This window comes from Nelumbo lutea, chromosome 2 (assembly GCF_056320005.1).
Source record: "Nelumbo lutea isolate HS-2025 chromosome 2, American lotus-T2T, whole genome shotgun sequence".
NCBI classification, from domain to species: Eukaryota; Viridiplantae; Streptophyta; class Magnoliopsida; order Proteales; family Nelumbonaceae; genus Nelumbo; species Nelumbo lutea.
The window spans coordinates 28,796,070-28,818,479 of NC_142685.1; the positions used below are offsets into that span (position 1 = coordinate 28,796,070).

At 36.4% G+C, this 22,410-nt stretch overlaps 1 protein-coding gene across 2 annotated transcripts; it reads right to left on the reverse strand.

Annotated features, from left to right (window-relative positions):
• Positions 1-5,335: 5,335 nt before the first annotated feature.
• On the reverse strand, positions 5,336-11,586 carry LOC148869479 (uncharacterized). Of its 2 annotated transcripts, none has more exons than XM_088973242.1 (4): positions 11,404-11,586; positions 10,890-10,978; positions 10,604-10,701; positions 5,336-5,701 (listed from the first exon to the last, which is right to left on the reverse strand). In XM_088973242.1, exons 1-4 carry the CDS (start codon positions 11,411-11,413, stop codon positions 5,632-5,634), a joined length of 267 nt encoding a protein of 88 aa, XP_088829368.1. In that variant the 5' UTR covers positions 11,414-11,586; the 3' UTR covers positions 5,336-5,631. The 2 variants fall into 2 exon arrangements, with proteins under 2 accessions (XP_088829368.1, XP_088829369.1); XM_088973243.1 differs by lacking the exon at positions 5,336-5,701 and adding an exon at positions 10,382-10,493 and having other exon boundaries at positions 11,404-11,568.
• Between the last annotated feature and the right edge of the window lie 10,824 nt (positions 11,587-22,410).

Below are 22,410 nucleotides of genomic sequence, written 5' to 3' on the forward strand. Positions count from 1 at the left end.
TGTTATTGCTTTGAGAATAAAAAACAAGTTAATTTGTTTCGAAAAATGAATTATGTTTTTGAAACACTATCAAAATGATGTTTCTTAAAACAAAAATAAATATTGGAATGGAGATATTTTATGATTTATGAAAGATGACAAGATATATTGCATGATTTAAAACAAGAACATGTTTTTCAAACTAAAAATTCAAGAAGACATTTTTTTTGTTTCAGCTTTAGTAACAGAAACACATTTATGACAAAGAAAATATTTTCCATGTTTTTGTTTTAAAATATTTTATTTTTAAACCAGATGGTTTTAATTTGTTTTAGAAACTCACAACAAGAAAAACAGTTTACATTGAAAAACACTCCCTTAATCTTCTTATTCAAGAAAATAATTTGAAGGGAGATGTAAGTAAAAAGAAAAAAAGAATGCAGTTGAATTGGGACAAGCTGCAGAATCACCACAATGAGTAGTCATGACTAGGGGTGCAACTTGGAAGGGTTAGGGTTGGGATTTTATCAGAATTTAAATGGACCCAACCCAAAGCTTAAGCCCGAAGCAGTGTAAAATGTTAACTTGGGCCAACCCAAGTTGCACCCCTAAATTCATCACTATGAAGGCTTGTACATGCATTTTGAGGTACATATGTAAATTGCTTATATTGTTCTAGACTTTTTGATTAGAATGATTTAGGGTTGCTTTCAATGTGGACATGCTTAGGAGTAACCAATGAGACTTGGCCAAGGTCATCTATGATTCCATTTAAAAAATGAAGTTGCTAAAGATGCTTCTAGTGGTGGGCCCTTCACAGGTTAACTTCAAGCATATATTCCAAGCTTCTCTTAGGTATACAAAGTTGGGTTTCTTGGAAGAAACAAATAAAGTGTTCTAAGACAAACAGATATGATAGAAGATAGATGATTCTGGATGCGTGATATAAAAGGTGTCTTTTCAGTGAAGTCTGCTTACAATCATGTAGAAGTGAAAGTAACTACACTGAAATGAAGTTATGGTTGGAAGATTTTGAACAGGGGCTGGTAGCTGGAATCAGATCGGTTGGGGTTAAATTTACATTTGATCCAATTATTAATTGGATAGAAGTTCTAACATTTAAATTAGATCGGATGTCGAATTAAAAATTGGAATTTTAAAGCTATCCTTTCATTATTAGGCGTGAATAAGGTATCGTGGCTTGTGTTCGTGCTACTTTTGTCATGGAGATGTTAATAAGGTAAATTAATAAAGATGAAATGAAAGACCTTATAAAGGTGATAAATGGTGTAGAAAATATAAGAGAAGTAGAGAGTCTAGGTCTGTTCACAGAATACTCCTCACATCAGCCTCACACTTCATTTCAGCCACACATAGGAAACATCTCTCGTATTTGCATATTGTCATTCATGGGGCGATATTTTCAATGCATGGTGGGCTCACTAGTTGACAATTTAGGGGTAGTAGTGGGCTAACTCTGCACACATTGGTTTGTATATCTATCAATTTGGCAACATTCCACAGAAGCTAACCAAAATGCAAGTAGAACACTTAACCCATAAAATGGACAAATGGATTAATTGAGATCATATAAAAGACTTGATTGAGAAATCTAATCAGTTATCAACAATCAATGCTATGGACCTATCTATATCTATACTAGAAAGAGGAAAGAGGGGAGGCGGGGGGTCCATTTTTACAAAGCTTACACAGACCATCTCCCCTCATTTTTTGCACAATGTGGCCATTTATTTTTAAATTAAATTATTAAAAAAAACAATAAGTCAAAATCAATTGTCTCTTACGTTTTAATTGTCCATACTAAAATCCATAATTAGTCTCTCTAACAATATCAATTTTAAAACTCTCTCATAAAAAAAAAAACCACCAAATAGACATATGCAATCTCCTAACCCAATTTAGTCAATATTTAGGCTAGGTCCAACCCAACTAGGGGTGGCCACGAGCTGAACTCTTCACGAGCTACTCGAGCTCAAATATATATATAATAAAATAAAAATATTATAATTCTTAATTTTTAAACATCAAATAAAAATATTTTTTATATATAACTTTTTATTTTATAAAACATTTTTTCTCAAATCAAGCTCAAGCTGAGCCGAGCTCGAACTTACGAGTTTTTGACTCGAATCGAGCTCGAGCCTTGTACTATTCGGCTCAACTCAAATCCACCCCTAAACCCAGCCCAACCTTAATAGAGACCAAATTTAATATATGTTATGAGTTTAAATTAGACAAATTATTGCACTCACTATTGTTTGAATCAATTACAATACCAAGAAATAGTTGCAGCATCTCCTTATCTAATCCACCTCATTTAACACTTTAGCAAAATGAGTGGAAAGTTGGCCTGCCAAATTCAAAAGCATGAGCTGGAAGCTGACAATAAGGTCAAAAGTTTGGGCTAAGACTTGGGTCCAACATCGCCTAACCCAACCAATGACCAACCATATATGTAGCCAGTACCCCAAATTGGAATGTCAATGACACAATTATATCTAAGTCTAACCACCCAAGTCCCGAAAACCCTAATCCCTGGTTAAGGCAGGATTCGATCCCAAGTCTCCACCACAACCAGCCAGACACCTTACCAGCAACCAATGCATACAGCCATAAAAACAAATTCTCAAGACTTTATGGGATGCATGGCAAAGAAAACTTTTGTCCAATTTGATCATGGTCCAGTATGGTACAATATATATATATATAGCACACTGATGCCGGTGGGCGTAGCATAATAGTAATAGTTCACTACTGCAAAGAATCTGCATTTGCCCGGAGCTTGGAATGCATGTGTCTGGACTGAAATCTTGCCACCTGTGTTTCAAACAACTGGCTGCTTTTATCAATAAAATTTCTTTGCTTTATTAGAAAAAAAGTAATACAAGCTCTTATTTATCCTTATGACTTCCAATATATAAGCAGACTCTTAGAATCTACTCGGACCCGTATACTCAACTTTTCAGGAGAGGAAGATTTGCTAGATGGTTATTCATTCCCTAATTGGATACAATTCCTATAAAATTGGCTTGATGGCAATTTTCACAAATTTGTGGGTGGGTGGTGAAGGGTTGAGAAATCCATCCCATGGACGCCCAAAGATTGCGGAATAAGGGGCGAATTTCAAAAAAAAATTTCTCTCCCTTCAACTGGGAATCACATTCCCTATTTAGAAAATCATATTTCCAATGATCAATCTTGAACCTTAAACTGAACCAGATCTGAACCAAAAGGAATGGGAGAGAATAATACCTGATACAGAGAAGTAATATCTCCCAACAAAGGTGTTCACGCCCAAGGAATGATCCAAAGACTGCTCCCACTGAAGGTGGCGCAGTGCAGGATGGAGCAGAATCAGCAGTGTTCTTCCCCAAGAACTCTGTCCTTCGCAAGAAACAGCAGGATGGAACGTGAGCACAATTTCCTTTTTAATCATTTCCCAAAGAACTGATGTCAAGATCCAATCTTGACTTCTCCCACAGCTGGAGATCGAACTGACAAACAAGGCGGCGAGAGCGGGGAGGCGGCAAGAGAGTATTCGCAGGGTGCAGAATTCTCTCTTCTTGATTTCAGCACTAAAGAGGATCTGATGTGTTTCTTGTTCTCTCTCAAGGCTGCCGCCCCCTCCTTCTTTTTTGTTAACTTGAAAAGATCAACTCCTAATCCCATTAAGAGGTGCTTATCCAAATCATATTTGGATCAGCCTTCTCTTCTAATGATAAGGATAAACCCTTATCTTATCTACAGATTAGATTAGCTTTATCCTAATCTTATTAGGAGATTTCTAGATCTGAATCACATTCAGATCTGGACTCTCTAAGTGGATAGGATTAAGACCCTATCTTAACTGCTAATCCATCTCAGAATTCGCCCCTTTAATTAACTAAATTAATAGCCTAGTTCGAAATGGGCTTTAGGCCCATTAAGCTTATGTGCTCACTTAACCTTCCTAACTGCTGCCCAGTTGGGTTTTCTTGTATGGCGTGGGACCCAAGCATTGATCTACACATCAGCCACATGGGTTCGGCCCAGCCTTTGTTACAAGGCCTAGTCGAATACACTGTTAAGACAGTGCACCCCCTGAAACCCATCAAATGGGCTCTATGGGCCCAACACTTACCCTAAGTGGTCCCTGGGCTAAACCACCTTGTAACACCTAGGGACTGTGGGCAGATGCAAGATTAGCCCATCAGGTATTATCCTCAATGGTCTTACACTTAACCTCTCAGCCCATAATGATCATACACTGCCCGACAAGAGAAGATCTCTCCCTCGGCTGCAAGGAACAGTGTTGCACTCTCCACTTATATGGATCCCGGGAATTAAAACTTTTTGCAAACATTTTAGAAACTATAATATATATACTTTTATATCTCATATAAAATATATTTTGCAAAACAAATTTCAACGGTTGAAATCGGCTGCCGGCAGTCTTGGTTTCCAACAGTGAGAATGCATCCTCGATCATTACCTTTGTCCGACAAAGGGGCTGATCCTGTCACTATGATCACCCACTCAGATGAATTCTCAGATTGTCCCAACATACCCAGGTTTTGACCCCCGCTAAGGATCTCACTGAATGGTACATCAAAGACAGCCCGATCCGACACCTAGTGCAGTATCATAATCGAGTCTAGGGGTCGGGTGTAACTTTCCAGTTTTGCCCATCAATCTCCAAGATCTAGGGCAACACTGGAAATCTGGTCCAGTTCAAAGATTCAATTAATCCCACACTGTATGTGCCTGGGGTCTCACCCTGGTAGCTGAGACAAGCCACCCCAACCGACTTGGTGGCACCACAGTGTCAACCTTGTCAGGATAGATCTCCCCAAACCGACTCACTGGCTGTAAACATTCTAAACTAACACGAGTCTCAATAAGTGTCCAGTTTAAGGGTAATACACAGAAACATACCAAGGGAACATGAATCAAATATGTACTTTTATTCATTTACAATAAATTCATAAAGTACATCAATTTTGATTGAAGCTAAGGGCATACAAAACTGTCTAACAGGTGGGTGGGGGGATTTGCCATGTCAGGAGAGGCATCTTGAGATTAAGGGAGAGACAAGTGAAAACAAGACTAGATGTCATTCAGAAAATCATTTTAAGTTTCATGATTCCCATCTGCACTGCAAACACCAAGAATATTGTTGCAGTGCTGCTAGCAAACTATCCAAGGAGATGATCATTCCTGCTATAAACCAAGGATGAGAATATAGAAACACAGATTTATGATTTTCACCTGAATGGATGGGATGAGATGTAACATGCAATAAATAGTTTTCCCATCTTTTTTTTTTCTCTTTCCTTTTAAATGCAGGCAACTTCCATTACCATCTAAATTGCTCGATTTATTAAAAGACAATATAAATGTTCACTACATGTTAGCTTTCAACATTTACCTTCATTCATTCTAATTTATCTTTATAAACAAACCTTACACTGCTTCATTGTGGTTATGCATGCTTCAGTGTTTTTTTTTTTTTTTCTTTCCTGGAGACAAAGAACATGAATCTGGATAAAAAGGAAAATTACAGAATCCAATTGTTCCAGCTTCTAACCAAAAAGTTGTTTGCCTTCAACTAGCAATGGTCTTATCTCCCAAATCAGCCTTATTATTTCTCTGCTAAGAAGCTCCCATGCCATATTCCTTGCCAAATCCAAGCTCTGACAAGTCTTGCTTTGCCATTAAGTTCCTAGAAGCTCAACAGAATCAACATTATGTAAGAGAGTTTTCTTTTAAGAGACCATTTTATTGAGAAGTTGAGTATGAATTAGAACTGTTATTCAGGTCCTTTCTCTGTTCCCCAAAACTTTGATGACATAGTTCTATTCTTCTTTTACCAATGAAAAGAGTTGTCTTTTTACTGAGATTTGTGGGGAGTGTGGAACGGCCAACAATGCCAATTTGACAGAAATAGATTTGCAATCTGAGGAGATAAATATTCTCATTTCTAAATAATTTCACCAACTACACCAATGCCAATTTTTAGTATACCATAAAAACCATACTAAAGATACAATAAATTGAACTAGTCATGTTTCTTCTTGTTATAAAATAGCATAACCATGCACAATTGGTAAGGCTTTGACTGTTGAATAGATTTCACCACCTCACTGTATTCTATAAGGAACATGTTTAATAGTGTAAACTTGTGATAAAATAAAATTATTAATAAGAAGAACATGGTGTAACAATATAATTGACTGTAGGTTTGCTATTTTTTTATATATGAAATACTGAGCAAACACTTCTTTCAATAATACAGTTACAGCATTTTAGTCCTCGGTGACCAATCTGCTTTTCAAATTTTTCTATTGGAAATAGTACAAGTCTAAATTATCTTCTATAATATTCAGGCATTCGTTTGCGACTTTTCCAGCACTATAATGAGATTATAAGACTATATCTCTTGGAGAAAGATATTCAGATAGTTCTAAACTTCTAATTTTGCAGTTGCACACAAGGCTGGGCTATAAGATACACAAACTTGACATGCAATGTTCCAGAACTGGAAATAAGCCATGGAACTAAACCCCAGAGAGAGAAACATTTAAGCAATTCTTTAGTTGTACAGAAAGGTCAGCCATAAGTTTGTGGGATCAGTGTTGTCAATGTGGTTATGGCCTCCCAATGCAATGTGGTGACTAGTTGGTGCCTTGGTGCTCACTAGTCAACCACAAAATAATAATTCAATCTCACTGCTCAAATATATAAACATAAGGGCAAATTTCTTAAACTACCCCTAAGGTTTAGGAAATTGACTAACTATACCCCTATTGTTTCAGTATTGTCTTACAATCCTACTGTTTCTGACAATTGGCTAAATCGTCCTTACCGTTAGTGTCGGTTAATGAAAGGATTATAAAGACTATTTTGCCCATTATGCAAAGGGGGACCTCATTGCCTGAAAATTTTCCGGCAAAGTCTCTTGCGTACTGGACCCCAACCTTTGCCCCGGATGTGGATCAGGCGATAAAGCCTATTTTCACCAGATGGTCTCCCTGGGGCCTTATCACCATGGCCGGAGACGCCTCAGGGAGAAGCAAACAAGTGGTGATCCGGAAAGAGAGAGAAGAAAGAAGAAGAAAGTAAGAAGAAGAAGAGAAAGAAGGAGAGAGAAAGAGAGAGAGAGAGAGACCAGACGCGGGAGTGTGTACCACCGCTGGTGGATGGTGGAACAGGAGAGAGCAGAGGTTGGGAGAGAGAGAGAGGAGAGAGAGAGAGAGAGAGAAGGAGAAGAAGAGAGAGAGAGTGTGTGTGTGACTGGAGAGAGACTAGAGGCGGAGGGGGTTGCTGCCATCGACAGAAATCTTCTTCTTCCTTTTTTGTGACTGAGAATAGGTGGTCTGAGAACGAAGATTTCCAGCGATGGCAGCCACCTTTACCCATTAAGTTTGAGAAGGAAAGAGAAAGCACTGAGAAGGTGAAGAAGAAACTCTTTCATACTCTGTTTCAGAGAGAACAGAGAGACAAAAATTGGGACGATTTGGAGTCAGATCCGGATGAGAGGACATCAAAATCAGCAAAGAAGCAATGGGGGTTTGATGGGTTTAAGAAGTGGAAGAGAAGTAACCCAGAAGATGAAACAACTCCTTTTTCTCTGGGGGAAAGATCTGACAAACACCATGCTTTTTCAACTCCTTGCCCACTTGTTGATAGCCCAATTGGGGAGGGCCCCAACACGAAGTTGATAAAGAAAAAGATACACCCAGATGGTTCTGCATCAGATTTCTTCATCGGTAAGGTAGAGAATTGCAGAAATCAGTTATTTTTTCTTGTTTTTCCAAAGATCTATCATGAAAACCATTTGCTGGAGTGCAGTCCACAACCATGTTTCAAACCCATGAAGCTTCTGCAAGTTCTGATCGATAAGATACTATATGCAGACAGAAAGAACAGATCTGCATTCACTTGTACACACGTTATATTTATATAGCTGAGATTTGAGATAGGTTTTATTTTAGTTTATATTTTGCACAAATTTTATGATTCTTTTAGATACTTACTGTCTGTAAAATTTTTGGTTTTGTAAGAGGCCATGGGGTGACAGATATGGTGACATTGTACTGGGCGTGGTGAAGAAAGAATTCAAAGATCATGTGGGTGAAATGGAGAGCATGAGAAATGCTTCCAGAGAGAGACGTGGGAGCTTGGCCAAATGGGTGACATTCGAAGAAAACAGCGAGAACTCTCTCATCCAAATCTCTTTACTGGTCATCGCTTTTGAATTCTTTATGTAATTATGTGTAGAGATTCTAGAGAGCTTATTTCTAGTTTTTCAGGGGTCATGACAGCCTCACCAGCCCTCTATGAGGCTCACTCTCCCATGTTCAGTTTCCTAGTAATGTTTGTCCAGACACAAATAATGAAAATTTCTAGATTTTCTCCTTTTTTTGATCATCTCTTAATTCAAGATCAACCCAAAACATGAGTGAGTTAAATTCCTGCAGTTGCAGAACTTTACAACTTCAAAATTGAAACTGAGAGAGAGACCAGAGGCAGAGGGGATTCCGCTGGTGGATGGGGGGAGAGAGAGAGAGAGGGGGGGGGATTGGAGGAAGGGGGTGCTGGTGTTCCGCAGCTGCATCGAGACTCGAGAGGAAAGCGACGGGGTAATATTGGATTTTAGAAAAAACTATGTGTCACATGCTGTAACATGTATATGAATTTTGATGGAATATTAACAGATACTAACGGTAGGGGTAGAGCTAGTCAATTGTCAGAAACAGTAGGGGTACTTTAAGACAATACTGAAACAGTAGAAGTATAGTTATCCAATTTCCTAAACCTTAAGGGTATTTTAAGAAATTTACCCTAAACATAAATATAAAAATAGATAATCATATTTAATGATGAAATCTCATAAATAATTTAATAAAGACTGCAAGTATTCAATAAAAGATATGGTATAGAGCATTTAACAGTCAACTGATCAGAATCTCAGTAGGGAGAAATAGCATTTGTTCCTGATATGATTCCCTTGTAAATAGCAACTCCATAACAGCAAATTGATCATAACAAGACCTAAACGAGCTACTTGACTGTTCCTTTTCTACTTTTGGTTTTCTTTCTATATTATTATGCCCTAACTCAACCACGTGCAGTGAGATGCTAAAAGCAATTGGTGTGCATAAAAATATAAACACTATAATACTACTCAAAAAGTTAGGGATGAATACAAACAAATAAAAATGTACATTATTCTTTTTTTATCAGCAAAGCAAACTAGTCATTAATTGATCTAGTAAAAAATACTTAGTTGTCCTAGGAGACCACACTATGGGTATTGACTGGTTACTGATGCAGTTGATATGTCCCACAATCGAGTAATGCTTGACTAGTTGTTAACCAGTTAGTGCTTTGATAACACTGCATGGGATCAGCAAATAATAACGCAGGACACGGCATTGTTGTTATAATACCTCCATATGGCCCAACCCAAACTTCAAAGGATCTCGTCCAAATATCTCAAGTTTACAACATGATTTCTTGATCAAACACCTCACAAAAAGGACAAACCTCTAGGCCTAGGTACTTTCCTTTCTAATCACTAAACTATTTTTATCGCACACCAACAACACAGCTTCAACCGAAGCTGAAAAGATCTTGTCAAGACATCACAAACATGATTTATTAACCTGCTAATTCACATCAAGACTAGTTGTCTCACAAAAAGGCTGAACTTGCAAGCCAAGATCATTTGCTTCTACTACAAAATTGAGAAAATTAATTTCCAAAAAACAAATCAGATTACCACCAAAGCATCGGATAGTTTACTTTCAATTCCTTAAAAAAAGTGATACCAGATCCCACTACGACAAGATATAGGTAGGGTTGTCGATGGGTCGGGATAGGGTAGAACTAGTCCTGAACCAACAAGAAATGTCAAGGTCCCGGAACCGAACCAGACCCTATAGGATCTGTACTTTTAGACACTGAACTGAACTGATCGGTTCTCAGTCCATCGGGTCTGACCCAATGGGCCTGATTATAATGAACCTGGTGAAAATATTAGTCAGTTCAGGACAGGGTAGAACTGGCCCTGATCTGATAATAATCAAGACCAAAAAAGAGAACCAGAACCGACCCATTGGTTTGGTCCCATCAGGCCCATTGGATCAGACCCGACCCATTGACAGCCCTACATATGGAAACAACAATTAATTTCCAAAAAAAAATCAGGTTACCATCAAAGCATTGAAAAGTTTACTTTCAATTCCTTAAAAAAGTGATACCAGATCCCCAATACAAGATATGGAAATGCCAGGACCTAATTAGTAGATTTGTTAACCCAGTTCAAGCCCTCCTTTTGTTCTAGTACCAGGCTTACAAGAAATTGGATACTCATTATATTGCCCAGTCAGAAATGCACTTAAAGAAATGTAATATCCATTCAATAGAAATATATCCTACAACTCTTTTTCTTCTTATCATAGCCACAGGGTTCTGAATGTCAATGTTCTGCATGTTTTGTTGGGAGAAATCTGGATATATAAAACCAGATGTTACAAGATCCTCATATATAAACATGATGTAACTTCCTCAGCACCTTGTAGCATATAAACATCATGTAACTACAGTGCAGCTAACTAACCTCTGTATACGACATTCCAGGTACAGCTTTGAAAAGCCTCTACATCTTTCGGATTGATAGCCAGAAGATTTGAGACAATTTATATATTCTTTCTTCTCCTGAACCATAATAGACTTGTAAATTAAGTCCCAATGAAACCAAACTCCAAAACATCAACCCTCTGTGACACTAGGCATTCCACTCAATCTAAATCAAAACGAAGAGCCTAAATCCCAATTAAGATAAAAAAAAAAAGAGTACGAATTGGTATTTTAACAAAAACCGGGAAGAAAATATGTAATGGTACCAAGTCACATTCGTGCGTGTGATCCAGAGGGAACACGCCCTTTTCTGGGGGAACAGGTCTCAATCCCCTGTTCCCGCCAAACGCACCACCTGCCAACATGTCAATAAATTATTTCAGGAAAAAAGATGAATGAAGGCAAGAATAACTATTTCACTTCTTCCTCTTCTTCTAGCTCCATAGTCCATGACACAAACATGTTCAGATTTGTGATCAATTTATGTATTGCTAGTGGAGAAATACTCCAATGTAAAGTTCAGAAACCCCTGAATTTTTCCTGATAGAACAAAAGATAGAACAAAATAGATGTTTTTAAAACCCTAGTTCTTATAATGTTTCTGATTAAAGAACAAAGGCCGACATCATCTTTGAGCCACATTTCGAATTACTAAAGGATTTAGCTACTACTACTACCATCACCAAAGATCTTGTGATCTTTTTTAGCTTTTTTCTTCTTTAATCAAACTAAAGCAAAAACAATTGACACAAGGTTAAAGAGGAGGTCAAATGAGTTTACCTGCGCTCATCGGCTCTCAGTGAGTTCCTATTGTTTTGATTTTACTTGAATAGTTGGCACGGTCATGCACATACATGAGTACATGACCCAACAACTAATAGAACTTGCCCAAACTCCAAATTACACCAAACTCAAACAACTCGGGCTGAGGGCGATGTGTCAGATTATGCTGGAAGGGTGTTGGTACGTAATTTCACATTAAATCCTGGTAATTTCTATAATTTATACGAATGTCCTATCCTATGATTTCTGAGAAATTTCAATAATTGCTGATAATTTATGGAGATCTAATATAATTTATGGGAATTACTGTTTTATTTAAAATGTTATAATTTATTAAAAGTTATATATTTTTCTACAATTTCTGTAATTTTCTATAGTCTATTGAAATTTCTTGTTAAATAATGGTGTTAATTAATAGTAATTTAACATTAATTGTTGGTAGTTTTCTATTATTTATGATAATTTCCTATAATTTTTGAGAATTTTCACTAATCACTGATAATTTGTGAGAAACTTCAATAACTACTTATAATTTCTGGAAATTTTCTATAACTTATGGCAATTACTGTTTCATTGAAAATGCTATAATGTATTCAAAATTCTATATTTTTCTATAAGTTCTTGTATTACTGTTCATTTTCTGTAATTTTCAATTAATAGTATTTAAACTTATGGTAATTTTCAATATGTCAATAATTTTCTACTAATAGAAACTTTCAATAATTTAATATGAGAATTACTGTTTTATTGAAATTTCTATAATTTATGAGAATTACTATTTTATTGAAATATCTATAATTTTTACTAATTATCACTAATTGTAGGATTTTTCAATAACTTCCAATAATTATCACTAAAGAAATTTTCAATATTCAAGTAGCAACAATTTTCAATAACTTTCAACTAATAGTATTTAAATTTATGGTAATTTTCAATAGTTGCTATGAAAATTTTCAACTGACAGTAATTTTCAATAATTTTCATTTTTCAACTCAGCCAACAGAAATTCAAATTAATATTAAATTTAAAATTGTTAACTAGAAATGAACGAAATTTATCTAGTAAGTAAGAGTTAACAATGAATTGAGATTTTGAAAAAGACTTCACAATGAATACACAGGTGATCAATAGACTCTGGACATTGCCCACAAAGGCCACAGTTCAGGTCTGGGACTTGATGCCTCTTCTGGCTAGATTGTCTTTACTAAAACATTTATACAACACCAAAACCCAAACTAAGGTGTTAGATTTCAAGGGACTGATACGGTTCCATATTTGTTTTAAAAGAAAAGACTCGCCACTATTGTCACTTAGCTTAGCCATCGGAGATTTAACAGAGAATAAGTCGTCCCCACTCCATTTCCACCTCCATTCATCTTCTTGGTTACATTTACAGCCTAATTCTTAAGAAGTTAAAGCAAACCCAACACCCCTTCCAACTCCCAGTCATGGAAGTTTCTTCTAAACTATGGTCCCAAGTTACATTGTTTCCCACCATCTCAAAGCAGTCAACTACAATGGCTTCCTGGTTATCAAGTCAACATACTGAAAAAGTTGGGGGGAAAACATCAATTAGAGGAATATCAGTGCACCAAGGGTCTTTCCAAAAACTTGGGTTGTCTCCTCTGCCCAATTTAAAGCCCAGAGCTCCAGAGAAAGCAGGAAGAGTCTTCATGATCCCCGTCTAGATGGAGTAGCCGTAAGAGGGTAAGGTATCCAATGAGAACCAATCACCTCTATCTGTTCCATATTTGGAAGCAATCAAATTCCTCCACCAATAACTTCTTTTTGTCCCAAATCTCTAAATCCATTTACCTAATAAAGTATTATTTCACACCTTGATTTTCCTTACCCCAAGCTGCCTTTCTCCACAAGAGAGTCCTAGCCTCTCCACAATAAATTTCTTTGCAAACTTTCTAATTTCTTAGCCACTTTCATTGGGATTGGAAAAAGGGAGAGATAGTACGTGGGAAGATTAGAAAAAGTGCTTTTGATTAGGGTGATTCTTCCTCCAAACGATAGATACTTTGCATTTTAGGAAGATAATTTATTCTCTATACAATCAATTACTGGCTCCAAAATAGATGAAGATGTACACTTAACCCCCCACCCTAGAGGCAACCCAAGATTCTTTCACTAGGTGATGGTTCACTTGACAAACCAACACACCAGCCAATTCCTACACATCCTCAACCTACCCCACTGGGGTAATCAAACTTTTGCCCAGATTCTCTTTAAGACTGAAAGCCACCTCAAACCAACACAAAATGCCCAATATCACTTCCAACTGATCATGAGAAGCATCAATGGAATGCAGTGTGTTATGGATGCCTTCCTCGGGAAGACGTACCATCGCCGCTGGCAGCAACAGGCCCCGGGCCCACTGCCAGCAGCAGTAAGGATTCAGTGATGCTCATCCTACCCAGTTCGGCAACAGCAGCCTTATCTAGATTAGATTAGCTCATTTTGCTTGTTCTTATCTTATTGTTCTTATCTCTTATCTTATCTTGTTAATAGCTTATCATATTAGGATTAGCTTAGCTTATCTTATCTTGTTAGTAGCTTATCAGATTAGGATTAGCTTATCTTATCCTTAGCAAGATAAAACTGGAAGTCTCCCTATTCAACAAGGAGACTCCCTTTGATTAAGACTCTTGTAATCTCCTATTTAAGTAGACCCCATTATTGAATGAGATATCAAATTATTCAGTCAAGAGTGAGTTAGGAGAGTTGGTGATCTCTTGGACAAATCACTAAAGGTACCAAGATAGGTTCATCACGAGCAGGAAGGAACAAGGGAAAACAGGAGGTTTTCCCCATGGGCCGACCCGTGACAAGATCCTATTCCCGGGCCCTCAACACAGTGTCATCAGCAAACTTAAGTAGCTTGACTTTTTCACCACCTGGAAAATTTTCAAAACCTTCCCAAAGTGTAGCAATTCCAGCTAGTTTGCTGAATTGGGAGAGTACTTCCATCAGACAAATAAATAATGTGTGTGTGTGGGGCGGGGGGGGGGGGGGGGATCTCCCTGCCTAATACCTATTGAGCCCTCAAAGAAGCCAGCTGATTGCCCATTAACTAGTACAAAGAACTTAGAGGAAGTAGTGCAGACCTTAATCCAATTCCTCCACTTTGATTCTTAGAGATCACACATTCACACCATTCAACACTCCTTTCAATCTTTTAGAAATAACTTTCGCTAAGATTTAGAAGCTGTTGAGAAGGCTTATGGGCCTAAAATTTTTTAAGTTCACAACCCCTTGATCTTTGAAATCAAGGCAATGAAAGTGGTATTTATTCTACTTTGCAAAGAAGCATTTCTATAAAAGTCCTAGAAGGCATTCAACACATCTTAATGGATAAAGTCCCAACATTTAACATTGAAAAGGTTTGTCAATCTATCCGGCCTTGGAGATTTATCACCATCCAACTTGCTAATTACTTCCCTTAGTTTCCTCAGTGAATGGATTTTCTAGGAAAAGTTTTTGCTCCTCACTAAGATGTTTAAAGGGGGTATCAGAAGGGAGGGGCCTTTTAAACCAATATTGGTACAAGTTTTTGTAAAAGGTAGTTGCAATTGATTTAATTTCAGATAAGGTTTCCCCTATCCCACCCTCATGTTTTAACTTACAAACGGTGTTGACCCTGTTTTGGGCATTTGCCATTCTATGAAAAAAGTTGGTGTTCTTGTCTCCCGCCTTCAACCAGTTTACTTTTGCCCTCTGTCTCTATCTAAGCTCATCTTTATAAGCCATCGTTCCTGTCAAAGGCTTGACTTCTTTTCACTCTCTCTTCTTCTGAGATGTGTCTTATCTCCTCAGCTCTATCTATTTCCTCAATCACACTTAGGCAAGATGTCTTCTCAGTTTAAAAAATCATCATACTTTCCAAATTCCAGATCTTCAGTTTTTCTTTAACAACACGTTTTTTTTTTGCAAGGACAAAAGAGATGTACGACCTGAGGAACGAGCAGCCTTGAACTTCCATGAAGTCCTGACGAAAGAGCGACCTTAGACGACAATTGATTTGAGGTCCGAGGAGGCAGTTTCCACTAAGATGAATTGTTGTCAAAGGCAAGCACATGACTCCACCATGTGTTCAGAGAGCAACCATTTGGCAGCCCATGCAACAGAAAAGTCAACACGTAAGACAACCAGTCAGTGGGTCCCAGGCCCACACAATGCATTCATGATGTGGCACACAGGTCAGCCAAGCATGCTACACCCGAGCACTACAAGTGGCCAGATCGCTTGAAAGGTGGCCCTGGTTGAGCCCCAGGTGGCCTGACTGATCTCCATGTGATCTTGGCTAAACACCAGGTGGCCTGACTGATCTCCATGTGATCCTAGCTAAACACCAGGTAACCTGACAGGGCTCTAGGTGTCCTGGAGCCGAGCTCCAGGTGTCCTGACTAGGCCCTAGGTGTTCAAGGCCAAATATCAAGTGTCTCGAGGTATGACAAATGTTTCACACTTGTCTAAGACGTATGATTTCGATGTGCATCCGAGACCTATATAAAGGTCATAATAGCATTCAATTCATACTTTGTGCTTCATTGAATTCTCATCTACCCCCTTTGGACAGCTCGGTGCACTAATTTAATAGTTGGAGTTACAAGTCCGAGATATCACCCCGGGTTCTCTGACCTTCCTTATTCCTTTGTAGGTAAACTCCGAACTGCCTTGAGGACCTAGACGATTTTTTACGGCACCAGGCGGTAACAACCTTCTCAAACGTATTAAAACACCATCTTGCAGTGGGTCTTTTGATCGGAACAAGGAGGAAAAAAGTTAAAAATCTCGGTTTTATAGTGAAAAGCTAACAATTACTTTTGTACTTCTAAAATTAAGCATAACAAAACCAACCTCATTCTATGATCAAGATTTCAATCCTAGACACTATAAAATGCCAGAGCTAACCTCAATTAATCTCAAAGTTGTTCTATCATCTGGATGAAATCATTATCCACTTAACCTTAATTGTCAGCAAAATTTTTCACTGTAAAAATTGGAATATCATGTTCTGTTTAAAGATTCTAGCAAACATCTGTTTACTGGTATTAGCAAGTTGAATTTCAAGTTTTGTTTAAAGAAGTTAGCAAAAAAACAGTTATATTTAAGGAACCATAATTGTCGGCAAAAATTTTCATTGTAAATGAACAAATTCCAATATATGAAATCAAGAGGCATGAGGTCTGATTAAGCGAAGAACTAACCTCGTTTGAAGGAAATTTCCGAAGATTTCCCTGACGAGAACCTACTCTAAGAGGGAATTGAAGGGGAACCAAAGCAAGGCTGATTAAGCTTCAATTGTTACACTGGACCTGGCCAATTAAGTTTCAATTTGTTAGAGTGAAAAACCAATGACGATGAGACGAAGAAGAAACACAATGGAGGTGGGGGTCCATACCTAGGTGTGGCTGGAGTCCTTGCTTGTGTTAGGGTTGCTGTCTCGTGGTTGTATGCAAACGAGAAGATCGAGACCCTAGAACGAAAAGACAAAAGCTTCGCACATTGAGAATATCAATGAGCAGTCGGGGATGTAAAGTACAACCGATGTTCCTGGTCAACGCTTGGCAGATCTGAAATGGTGCAAATATAGTGCAAATGCAAAATTGTAGAGTGTAATTTGGTATATAGAAACGCAAAGTTGGATGTAAACAGGAATCGATAATAATTCTCTTAGTAAATAATAAATGAAAATATGAGTTCAGTATTGAAATATATTGTTCACTTTGAATGAAGGATTAAAGTATTATTATTGGGTATTGTATCAAGATATGAATATGGATAAGGATGTGTTTTGGAAATATATGGATATCGACAAAAATATGAAAAATGCTTGGATACATTAGGATAACATGTAAAAAATTCCATAAATACATTAATAATATTATATTTAAAATTAAATGACTATAAATAGTATAAATATATAAAAAAAAGTATATTTTAGTGGTGTATATGAAAAACATATTATAATTTATATGATAGGATGCATAAATATCATACAATTTTATTGACAATGCATCAAATACAAAACACAAAACATATGCACCTATTATATTTTAATATTATATCAATTATTTCTATTTTAATATTTTTATTTTATAGATTAACAAAAATAGTCAACCAAATACTTAATTCTCAAATGTAAATTAAAATATCATTTAATAATTTATAAAAATATATAATCTCAAGTTAAGATATATTAAATACATTAAAATTTCAAAGATAAATATCATATGATTACTAAAATTATTATTCCATTATTAATAATTTTATTTTTATAATTCTTTAAAATTAAAAATCTTTTTTGATATAAATGTATGTTAGATAAATTATTTATTCCATTATATTATAAAATACTAATTTTGAAAATTATTCTTTTTAATTTTTAGTTGGAATTGTTAGACATAAATATGTATTGTTTATTAGGATTGCATTTAGAGAATAAAATTAATAAATATTATTTTATTTTATTTTGATAATGAAAATTAAGTGGCTTAGTGGTTTAATAGCTTAGGCGCTAAATTGTTAAGTGCATTAATTGATTAAGGTTCAAATCGCTCTAATTGCATTTTTTAATAGAAATATGCATAGGCGCATATGAGTATCGTGCGCCTCGATATTAAAATCCTTATGCAAATGTTTTCTTCATTTTTTTTATGCAGAATTGCCTCTCATTTTGGGTGTAAATTGTAAAAATGCCTTGAAATTTCTGTTTTCTGTCCATCAATACACAATTATATTGTTGCCAACCACTAGAAAAACTGAATAAGAGTGCACATATGCAAAACGGTGCTCACACAGTATTTGTAGCCACTTGCAGTTGTGTACTAGGAATATCTCCCCCAAAATAAAAATATACAAATACGAAAATATTCTCAATACATGATTGGAAGTGGCTGCGAAGACAGTGTGAGCACTATTTTGCGAGTACTGGATCTGATTTCCACATATGCACTGAACTGGGATTTGCAATATTTCCAAATACAGCCTTAACAATTGAGCAAGATGAGTGGATTTTCATAATGTTTGTTTATTAAAACACTCATGTAATTTCATAGATTTATTAAAGCACACTGTATAGTTTTCATTTTTCCAAAAACACTCATGTAATTTCATAGATTTATTAAAGCACACTGTATAGTTTTCATTTTTCCAAAACACCTTTATCGTTTACAATAGATTTACTTAATTCAACTTTCATTAGATGACAATGAAAAAAGTTGTTCTTGAGCGCTTTGAACTCAATTTGAGAAAAACTTGATTGAAATAGAGCCAATTCAAGTTTTGAGCTGAGTTTGAGTCCAATATATAAAGGCTAATTTGTTAATTCAACCGAACTAATGACCAACCATATAGTAAGGGTAGACACGAGCTTTTCTCAAGCTATTTGATATTGGCTCGAGAAAAGCTTGATTCAAGCTTCAAGTCCAATATATAGGCTTATATGCTAATTAACTCGTAAATATCATAAACCTAATAGAGTTCACACACACATATATATAATTTATATTTTTATATTTTATTGATGGATTTGAGCTCGAGACAAATCAAACTTGAACATGTAAGCCTTTGATCCAAGCCGAATTCAAACTATCATTTCTAACTTCAATTGAATTCAAACTTGAACTCAAGCCCCATAGTTTTATGCCAAGCCAATTTCGAATAGCCTAATATTCTAAAGTTTCTTAATCCTATTAATAGTGATGGTAGGTGGCTTTACGTATGTATATATATAAGTCACAAAAACAAATTCTTGTGTTTTTTTTTATGGATGCAATGGCAACTTGCTTAGGACGGTAGTTGGATGGAACCCATAAATAATGCATATACATACTACCACAACCACACAATAATGAGCAAAATATAAGAAAACGAAAACTTCTAAAAATGGAAAATGAAAGAGGTGAGGACTGAGGTGTAGGGATGGCAATTTTTCCTATTTTTCGATTCTTGTGGGGATCCCCCAAATAGGGAGGGGATGGGGATGATTTTTCCCCCATGGGGACAGGGATGGGGAAATTTTCATCCATATTAGCGGGGACTGCCCCACGGGGATCTTGCTCCCCGCCCATGGGATCCCCACTAACATATATATATATATATGTATGTATGTATACGTTATATATGTACACATACATCTATATATTAATATTTTAAAATATATGGTTGAATACGTTTGAATCTTTTTTAATAAATTATAAATTTTAATTTTTTTAAATAAAATAAAAAGCAAAAACAAAATTATTAACATTATAAAAAATTACAGGGAATGGGGATGGGGATGGGGATAACCTTGTCTCCATTAATGGGGATGGGGATTTTTGCGAAGACGGAAATGGAGAGAGGCTCCCCTGTCCCCGCCCCCACCCCACCCTGTTGCCATTCCTACTGAGGAGGTTCCTCGGAGTGCATATCAACAAGTTGGAACATACTTCCCTACTTAAAATCAAGCATGTGTGCCAAAAAGATAAACATACATCCCATGTGGTAATGAAAACACCTATAGTTATTACCTCCCTTTTATTATTGTCTTGAACGGAAAAACATTAGCCAAATGCATTACTTTTTCAAAAGTATCAAATTTACTCTTATATCTATCGATTCATATGAAAATTTATTAAAATACTTCTAAAAAAAGTTTTCACTTTTAACTAATTAGATATTCATTGCCTAAATTGAAAAGAATAAAATAATTTTAGCCCATAAAAATGTTAGATCTAGTCAAGCTAGAAGGGACAAATATGATATTTTGAATTATATTGAAAGATGTCTTAATAAGTTGTAATGATAAGTTTGTAACTTTGTAGTCTCCATTATTGGGATAAAGATGGAAGGGAGGTAAAGGGAGGTAACTTCAGGTTTTAGTGAACCTACAAGGGGGAGGTTTTTATATTTTACCCTTTATTTTTTTGGTCAAATCAATTCATTTTATTCATGATATACAATATTAAAGTTAATTTTATTAATAATATACAGCATTCTTATCAACTTTATTTTAATTTATTTATTAGTGGTATTCAATCTCGATTTAAATCTAATGGATAAGATTCAATTTCATTCGAATTCGACTAGTGGTCAATCAAATTTGGAGTTTGGTATATCCAAGTGTATATACATATGCATTTATGTTGAATACAAGTGCATCATATACCCTAAATTTAGAATATGTAAACTAATGTTGTTACTTGTTGGATTTGATGTAAAACCGGATTTCCTTGGCTCAAATGTATCCTGTTAAACTTTAAACCGTTGGTTCAATTGTTCAAGTGTTCATCCGTAATATGTAAATGGGAAATCAAAGAGAATAGAAAAACCTGCAATGCTCTCCAGAAAATTTGAATGCATCATGTATCTGAAGCCTTTGAACACCATGGATCTGACACATTGTGTTTTGAAATCCAGGGTACAATAGTTTTTAATCTAAATCTGCTCCTCATAGGTGGCTCCTCACATCAATTTCACAGAATTTTCAGCCACACATCAGGAACATCATCTATACTTATATATTATTATTATTATTGTTATTATAGGAGATATTCCCAATACATAGTAGGACGTGACTGTGAGATTGGTATGAGGAGCATTTTATAAGTCGTATTTCTTGTTCTATGCGAATTCAGATCTATTACCAATTAATCAATGCTCCCAACATTCCCAACTAACCACTGTAATGCACATTTGGAACATCTTCCCACAAATGACATGAAAGATGTTACTAATGTACAAGTCCGGATTACCTGCCAACAAAACACATTACAACCCTCTAACTCACATAGCACATCTCATACATGACAAGTCCCACTTTTATGGTGGGTCACAATAGACCGTTGGAATGTGTTTCATTGACATAAGATCTCAATAATTGTAGTGGTATGTTAGTACAATGTTGAGCGTTTTGTTGATGGTAGATCCCTACTCAGGCTTTTCTATTATGTACAACATTTTCTTAGCGTTGGGGCTGGTGTGCGTTGGTTGCATTTTGTGCATCCATTATGTCAAGCTGAATCACTTATCAACAAAATATGTTCCAACACCCTAGTAATATACTGCACATCTAATACATGGCAGGTTCAAGTCTCATGGTGAAATGTGCCGTGTCAAATCATGTTGGTAGGGGGTTGGAATATGGTCCATAGGAGATCCCAATTAATTTTGTCAATCTCTCTTGGAACCCACTATGTATTATATATGTGATGTCATATTGTGTTAGTAGGGGGTTGGAATGTGTTATGTTGGCAGGAGATCTCAACTTATTCCATCATTCTTTCATAGAACCCACCATGTATTAGATGTGTGGTATGAGATTGTGTTAGTAGAGGATTAGAATGTGTTTTGTTGGTAAGAAATCCCCACTCATGTGTTGGGATCACCTGCCAACAAAATACCTTCTAACACTCTACCAACAATGTCTGACTCCACACATCTCGTTATAAAATAAGAGCCAACCGTAAAAAGTAGGACCCGCCATCTATGAGATGTGTTGTGCCAAATGTTATTGATAGTGTTGGAAGGTATTTTATTGACAGGAGATTCGGAGCTTTATTTGCATCACTCCCAATGCATAGCGACGAGGATGGTGTTAGGGAGATCGGGTCTGCTCCTCACACCTGGTGCTTCACGCACACATCTTATCATGCATTGGGAACATCTCTCGTATTTATTGGTTATTATTTGCAAGAGATGTTCCCAATGCATGGTAGATGTGCCTGTGAGACGCCCATTTGTGAGGAACAGATCCCGTTATGGTGTTAGGCTAGCAAGGTTACGCGAGGATCAAATTTGAATTACTTGTGGACGTGGTAACTAGAGACTTTCAATCAACTTGCCATGTGATTGGGAACGGGATCTGCTCCTCACATTTGGGCATCTCACATGTATATCCACGATGCATTCGGAACATCTCCCATAATAATAACTTATGAGTTCGGGAGAGGATGCGCGTGTGAGGCGAGCAGATCTGGTCTTGATTGATTGAGGCTAGCTGTACACGTTTAA

What these genes read in the sequence shown, in the direction of transcription:
- LOC148869479 (XM_088973242.1), bottom strand. An exon ending in ACACGCACGAATGTGACTTG is followed by an intron (nt 10,702 to 10,889) that starts GTACCATTACAT and finishes ATTATGGTTCAG; the next exon opens with GAGAAGAAAGAATATATAAA. An exon ending in CTGGAATGTCGTATACAGAG is followed by an intron (nt 5,702 to 10,603) that starts GTTAGTTAGCTG and finishes TTGAGCTTCTAG; the next exon opens with GAACTTAATGGCAAAGCAAG.